At 39.6% G+C, this 8370-nt stretch overlaps 1 protein-coding gene across 1 annotated transcript; it reads right to left on the bottom strand.

The window, feature by feature from the left end:
• Window positions 1–2630: 2630 nt before the first annotated feature.
• LOC139730936 (protein NCBP2AS2 homolog) lies at window positions 2631–4765 on the bottom strand. Its single transcript, XM_071641819.1, has 4 exons — window positions 4743–4765; window positions 3841–3874; window positions 3453–3525; window positions 2631–2889 (listed from the first exon to the last, which is right to left on the bottom strand). The coding sequence occupies exons 1-4, from the start codon at window positions 4763–4765 to the stop codon at window positions 2726–2728; spliced, it is 294 nt and encodes a 97-aa protein (XP_071497920.1). The 3' UTR covers window positions 2631–2725.
• Window positions 4766–8370: the final 3605 nt, after the last annotated feature.

Here is an 8370-nt window from a genome sequence, read left to right as displayed (position 1 = left end):
ATTTTTTTCGTGAACTAATGCAGTTCAAATTTAACAACATGTATAGACATGGTGGATATGCAGCTTACTAGTAACCTTTTGTACATGTACATGTACTATACATACACATTTCACAGGTTTGTATTCCAAATACTGGTAGAGTTCTGGCTACATGCAAAGGTTTCTGCATGATTACATACATACAAACACAAACACATACACACATGCAATAAAAATAAAATCATATATCCATTTATTCATACACTCAGCCTAATACTCTCTATGTTTACAGTCTTGTACATGTATATGATAATACATATTCAAACATAAGACATTCAAAAAGAATGTGTAAAATGCCCAAATGCAACAATTGTGCTAACCCACTCCCACTACAGAACCTAGGCTTTGCTACCATCAGGTTTGAGAAATAAAATTATGACGCATATCAAACCTGAAGGTGGTGTTAAAGCTGGAGCACAATCTTAATGTCATTTTAGATTTCAAAAATTCCCCTAAACCTGAACTTGAGGAATAATGTTACACTGACGTGTGATTGTGAAACCACGTTACCACAATAAACCAGAAAGAAACGAGGTAGAAGTAAAAAAAAACAAAAACGTAATGTCAAAATCACAGTTCAGTATTTGAATACAATGAACCTGTAAACAGTCAGGAACTGTTGCAACATGGATTTAATGCAAAGTCGATAACTTTGGGGAAACAAGCAGGGCCAATTATGTGACAAAATTCGCTTAATTTCATTCCTTTATAATTTAGATTATCCCAGGCAAAGGGCCATAAAAAGTTAGCCACTGGATATATGCAGATTTTATCATTATATTATTGGCTCTGAAGTGTATGCACATCTTAGAATATGAACAAAATTTATTTTGTCAATTCACGACACCAAATAAAGATGCTTAAAAAAATAGATCTATGACAATAGCCACTTTCATATTGATGGTACATGTATGTATAATAATTATGTGGAAGTTGGCCATACAGAATGCTGACTAAAGCATGGAGTGTGACCTCTGAGTGTAAATGACTTGTTGCCCAATCAAGATGCATTAATTTATAATAGGCAGCCTTTTTGCTGTTGCTAGCTGCAGGAACAGTGGTACACTGTATATGTGATCTTTGCCACAACAGAGTACTGTCTGTGCAATAACGAGCAACCAGCCTGGGGTTTGAACCCATAAATGCTTAATATGTACCCACCATCCATTGCTTACAGCAGCACTACCACCTGAACTGGAGCTAATTCATGGCAGTGGCATGATGAGCTCGTAGCACATCAAAATGCCTCTCGCCTCATTACTGTAAAAGTGGAAATTTTCGTGGTGCTGAAATTTTCGCGCATTTCGTGCAACCAGAAGTAATGCAAAAATAAAAGCAAGCAAATATTTTTGCTTGCCATATGTTCCTGTGTGTGATGTATCGTTTCCGTGGAATTATAAAAACGCGAAAACCTTCTTACCCGGCCAAGCGTGAAAAATTAGTCGCGCAAAAATATCCACTTTTACAGTATCATTTCTCCCATCTAGAATTCACTACTGTCCGGAAAGATGAGTTAAAATACAAATGAGATTATTGTCGCAGAACGGGTAATTACAATACACAGATGATTTTTGCTGTTGCTCTCAATTTATAAAAACACAAGATATCAGTGTAAAATTGCACTCTCTCTGCAGATCATTCAGTTGGAAAACACACTACAGTGCACTCCCGTTATAACGAACATGGTTATAGTGGAATTCCGGTAACAATGAAGTAAAAATCAGTGCCGCAACATTATTCATTCAATGTTTTTTATTGTTTATTTATTCAGATATAACGAAATTTCTATAAAACGAAAGAAAACTGCCAGTCCCGAGAATTTCGGTATAATTGGGAGTCGACTGTACGTGGAAAAGCCATGAATACTGCTAACCCTACCTGGCATCATGATCATGTACATGTATACATGTACAATGCAGGCTGGAGTCATTCATATCACAACCTATCACAAAAGAGTCTCATTCATTTGACTTTGCCTTTTGTTTTTCTCTGTCTGTACACTATCTGAGTCAGGGACAGACTGAGGATGTAAACTGATTAACTGAGAATTGAAGATTCTTTCCATGTGGCAAATCTTACTGCAGGTTGTAAGGAAGGTTTCTTGTGGTGATGCCACATACGAGGTGGCATCCCACCATAGCGATCCACTTGCTGTGTTTTCACACACAGTGACTAGTTGACTGTCCTTTGCTCTCACCTCTCTGTAAGGGAAGATGTAAGGCTCATTGACGTCCAATGCCATTCCCCTGAAACACCATCCCAGGACGGCTTCTGCTGACATTAGGTCTTTGCATCACAAACTACAAACTGAGGAATTGCTTGAGCATCATATGTGTAAGAAATAAATACTTTGAATCATTCAGTTTTTCACTTTTCACCCTTTGAAAAATCATTCTTGCCTTTTGTGATGTCATCAACAGTCAAATCGGCTGAAATAAGCATCTCAATCCCCTCATACCTCCTCAAGGTATTTGTATGTTCAGAGTGTTGGTAGGTTTTTCATTTAATATGACTTGTGACAAGGTGTCCCTTGGTGACATGAACATCCTTAATAGGCACAATGGGAAACACTGTATCTGGATTTCAAAATCTTTTGATTAAAATGACTCCAGAGTCCAGGTTTCGGTGTGCCTCAATGTCCCAAGCTAGAGCCACGCCATTAGAAAGACTGAATATTGCTCTTTTGTCATTTGATTTCCTTTGCTTTCTCCTGAGCCTTGTCCACTTCTTCCTTCAACTCTTTCGCAAATGTCCGTCCAAAAGATGAAAAGGATCCACTTGGTTCATGGTTCTCGTCTGCAAACTTCTTCAGAGTCTCAGACTCGGATGCCTTTTCGATTGCCTCATGTCCTGTGGCAAAACAAATTAAAGAACAGTAGAAAAAAGTGAGGAGTGCACCAGGAAGTCAATTCATGATGAAAGTTGGAAATACTGCTTGACATTGTGGTGGCTCAATTAAAAAACAAAAAACAAAGAAACAAAGAAACAAAGAACAACAACAAAATCTGATGCTGAGCTCAGAGTTCAAACACATGAAGAAGCACTCATGCATACAAAAGGTTTTGAACTATATGCTGTTGCAATCAAGATATCTGTCAACATAATTTGCCATGCTACATTGTAGCCACACCATTCCCATTACAAATTGGTTTATCTCACAGTACAAGTGAACTGACTTCGAGAAACAATCAAGCTTCTTAAATCTGATCTCCCCCATGTTGTTTTTTTGGTTCTTTTGAAGACAGCATGCAAACGTATTAGACACTCACATACACACTGGGCTAATTATCATCCATGGTCCACAAATAATCACCTTATATCCCAGACTGACTTAACACAAGCATTGCTTTGTATCAGGAACTGCAACTTCTTTTTGTGCTTCATAAGAGTAAAGATAGAAATATTTTACTTACCCATTTCATTTGCTTTGTTGATGCCATACGCTGTTATCTGCGCTAATCTCCTCATGAATCTAGACTCTGCCAGCTATAAAGGAAAACAGTACATGTACAATGCTATTCACGATGAGCAAGATAATTAATGCATCGAGATGAAAAATAATATTATTCGTAATAATCATAAGAACAATAGGTGCAATATGATAATTTGATCATAACTGATGCAGTTATATCAACAATTTTGAAACAATTTTGAGCCACAATAAATTGTAACAAAAGATACACGCTCATAGAAAACATGATTCTTCTGAAACATCTGAATGTGACGACAAGAAAATTTACATGACAGGACATGCTTCTGTATCAACACAATTTCATCTGACAATTATAGTCACCAACTCACCGAGTCTACCAACTGGGGGTGATTAGCGAAGTATCTGTTGATAGTGAACAAGAAAAAACAACAACAGTTCAGTATTAATAACTACTATCATTGAAATTATTTAATGATTATCAAGAAGGCCAACCGATTGTTTTTCCTGGCATGCAATCAAACAAGTTTTCCAAACTGAAGAAATCTGTGCATGTACACACAATGTGACAAACGGTAACAAAAATACAGCAAACCTCGCATAAGTCAACATGCAAAGGACCAAAGAAAATCTGCCAACTTATTATGTGAATGTCCACTTACATTAACTAAACATGACCGGCGGAACTGGGGGGCTTGGGCCCCCCTCCTTTTTTTTTTTACCCTGGAAGTGCACAAGTGGCAGTAGAAAGAAATAGATAGATAGATAGATCAAGTATAACAAACCCTCTTTCTTTTCTTTTCTTTCTTTCTTTTTTCTAGAAAGGCTAGTCTTGTTAGTGAGTAACGACCCAGTGTCTATGTTGCCTTGTTGGGGTACCAAAAATGGAGTGGCCCACAAGAAATTGTCTGCTTCTTGAGGTGATAGTCCACTGACAAGTCAAGTTTGTCTTTATGAACTCCTTTCACATAAAAGCTTTCTGTCAAAATAATTGATGTGTAGCAGTTAAAAGGGTTCGGACTCGACATTACAGCTGGTTTGAGTAGCTAGCTGCTAGCTGCATGGCAGCGTACAAGGTCCGTCCGTGCACACGGAGCCGCACCGACTTGAAACTGTCCCTTCATCAGTGCACTGGCAGTGCCAGTGGCAGTAACAGCAAGTGTAGAAGAAGATTATCATTCTTTTTGGTGTATTCCAGTACTGAAATGAAGATTTTGAAACCTGACTGATGGTAAGGACAACCAAATGCTAACTAAATGATTAGTGAACTCACCGTAATATTGCCCTAAGCACCATTTTTCACTGATGATTTCGCTTCAACTTTCCGGTGGTTCTTACATACACGTTTGAGTATGGGTAGCCAGGTGATAAAGGCCTCACGCTCCTTTTCCGGGCTCCCATAGAAATCTGTGTTAAATGCAGCATATTCCATAAATCATATAAAATCAATCGAATCGTAGAATTTTTTTGAATTGAAGCAGATGAAGGGAAATTTTCTCTGCATATTTTGGGATGTTTTCCAGCTCTCAAAAAAGTTAAGAGCCTCCATACGAGACTCGTCATCCAGTCACTCTCAAAAACGATCAAAATAGCAAAATACCTCATATATCAATAAAAATTCATTAAAAATACAAAAACCCTGATTCATTCAACTTCTTCATAGCCTGCAGAAGCTCCTGTCCTCAAGCAATGTCAAACACTACGAAGGTGGCAATTTTCCACTTGGCTGATTTTTAATGATTTTTTTTTTTTTTTTTTGGGGGGGGGTAAAAAATAACATTACAGATAGGTCACCCTGGTAAGCCGTCTATGGAAAACCCGTTAGAACAAACTTTGGATGGTCATTTTTGGCTTTGCACCATCACGTAGCACTTCCATTGTCCATGGGCGAATGAAAATCCAGCAGTTTCGAGCACGCATGCATAATTATGGTACATAATTATGGTACATAACATACAAAATATGGTACATAACATACATGGTGTATAAATATACATGCATTGTTCTCTTTTCCACAGAGGAGCTCCATTCGGATTGAAGGAGAGACCAAGGGCAAGGAGGTACATTAGCTTTCTCCTTGGAGAGACCAGGAAGGCGGGTCCCAATTCCCTGGCTGGAGAGACCGAATTCCACGTCCTCGAGAAGGTCGTAATGGTATATTCATCGTAACGATGGAGATGGTATACCGGTAGGCCTATCTGGTTGAGGACGAAATTGGCTGAACAAAATGCCCTAGATAATGCCCAGCTAAATACCGCATGATGACCATGCTGGCAGTGTGAGACAAAAGGAATATAATGATAATAAAAAAAAAAGAAGGGCCACCTATGGGCCTAATCATATGCGACAAAGGTCGAATATTCTAAAATAATTGGCTTTTTTGTTTTGCTTGTAATTCAGTGTCGATTAGAAACCGCGGTAGAAGAAGTGCGGGTAAGGCCTACTCCTTATTTTTATTGTTACTGTAAAAGTGGATATTTTCCCGAGACTAATTTTTTGCGCTCGGCCGAGTAAGAAGAGTTTCACGTGTTTTCCGCGGAATCAAACCATCAGCTACTGGAAAACATGGCAGGCAAAAATATTCGCGTGCTTTTATTTTCGCGTTAGTTTCTGGTTTCGCGAAATGCGCAAAAACTTCAACACCGCGAAAATTTCCACTTTTACAGGTATATTGCTCTAGATGAAACCCGGAAGTGGCATCAGAAATATAAACTGGGCCCCCACGTTGCCGTGAGGAGATGATTTCGTATCTGCAAAGTTTCAATTCAATTTAATTCAATTCAATTTATTTGTTTATTTCTGTATGACTTGGTAAGCTAAACAATGTTTTAAAGCTAAGTAGGTATCAGCAGGTCGCCATAGCTGATTCCGCACACAGGAAATTTGTGCTCGGTGTATAAAAGCAGGGAGGTCAGGGGCGTCACCAGCTTTTTTTCAAGGGGGGTGCGTTTTGACACTAAATGTTTACGAGATTTTTTTTGGACAGACATTTGGAATATAGGAAGCTCTCAATCCCTAGACTTTTACTGTTTTTTGAGGGAAACCAAGCGGGGAAAGGGCAACGGCGCGCCGGTAGCTAGGATTTCATCGGGAGGGGGGGGGGGGGGGGGGGAGGGTGTGGAAGTGCCGGAGAGGGTTGCATCCCTTATAAATGAATTATGGAATGACGGTGTGAAACGACAAATTACTGGCAGCGATATCAGGGGAATGGCATAACGACTACATACGAGCGAGCGGAGCGAGCGAGCTTGGAAATTTTGACATTTGACAGTCCAAAAAACTGCCGTTTGTAGCCATATTTTTTTGCTTTTAAATTAAGGGGGGCGCACCGAGCGCAACTGCTGGCAATTACTGGCAGCAATATCAGGTGAATGGCATGATAATTAAATGCGAGCGAGCAAAGAGAGCGAGCTTGGAAATTTTGACATTTTACAGTCCCAAAACTGCCATTTGGAGCCATATTTTTTCGCTTTGGAAATAAAGGAGGGGTGGGGCGCAACGGGCGCAACTGCCGGTAATTACTGGCAGCAACATCAGAATGGCATAACGACTACATACACTGCAAAAAGTCCGGTGTTAAATAGTGAACACCGAGCTGGTGTTAAATTTTCGGTGCTCATTTATGGTGTTAAATTAACACCTACGGGTGTCATTTCCAAATTTTAAACTGTTTTTTGAAGAGTTTCTTAGTAACTGCACTTCTTGTTGGTTTATAATTTAAACAAGACGATCAAGAATTTTACATTAAAATACTAGATTTTTGAAAAAATGTGAAAATAAATTTACACCAAAGTAACACCAGCTGGTGTGGTCCCTTATTGAAGCTGGACGGGTGTTAAACCATTGATATTAACACCAGCAAATATCAAATCAACACCATGTGGTGTCATTTTTGAATTAACACCAGTACAGTGTCAAAATAACACCAGGTACAGTGTCAAATTAACACCACGAAGTGTCAGGTGAACACTTTTCAACACCATCACAGTGCATTTTTAACACCTGTGGGTGTGGTCCTTTATTGAAGTTTGATCGGTGTTAGATTTAACACCCGTGGTGTTAAATCTAACACCGATGTTTTTACAGTGTACGAGCGAGCGAGCGAGCGAGCTTGAAAAATTTGACATTTTACAGTCCAAAAACTGCCGTTTGTAGCCATAATTTTTTGCTTTGTAAATTAAGGGGGGTCGCATTGAGCGCAACTGCTGGCAATTACTGGCAGCAATATTAGGTGAATGGCATAATGATTAAATGCGAGCGAGCAAAGAGAGCGAGCTTGGAAATTTTGACATTTTACAGTCCCAAAACTGCCATTTGGAGCCATATTTTTTCGCTTTGGAAATAAAGGAGGGGTGGGGGTGCAACGGGCGCAACTGCCGGTAATTACTGGCAGCAACATCAGGAGAATTGCATAACAACTAAATACGAGCGAGCGAGCGAGCGAGCGAGCGAGCTAAAAAATTTTGACATTTTACAGTCCCAAAACTGCCGTTTGTAGCCGTATTTTTTTGCTTTGGAAATCTAGGGGCGCACCAGGCGCAACTGCTGGCAATTACTGGCAGCAACATCTGGTGAGTGGCATAACAATTAAATGCGAGCGAGCGAAGAGAGCGAGCTTGAAAATTTTGACATTTTACAGTCCCAAAACTGCCATTTGGAGGCATATTTTTTCGCATTGGAAATAAAGGAGGTGGGGGGGGGGGGGGTTCACCGGGCGCAACTGCCGGCAATTACTGGCAGCAACATCAGGAGAATTGGGTAACAATTAAATGCGAGCGAGCGAGCTTGAAAATTTTACATTTTACAGTAAAAAACAAACTGCCGTTTGTAGGTATATTTCTATATTTAAGGGGGCCCATCGGGCGCAACTGCTGGCAAATACTGGCAGTAATATCAGGAGA

Source organism: Diadema antillarum, unplaced genomic scaffold, assembly GCF_040938485.1.
Source record: "Diadema antillarum isolate AM-2024a unplaced genomic scaffold, OU_Dant_1.0 seq00000345_RagTag, whole genome shotgun sequence".
In the NCBI taxonomy this organism is placed as follows: domain Eukaryota; kingdom Metazoa; phylum Echinodermata; class Echinoidea; order Diadematoida; family Diadematidae; genus Diadema; species Diadema antillarum.
The sequence above is the reverse complement of the archived record's forward strand: the minus strand, read 5'-3'. Positions and strand labels throughout refer to the sequence as shown.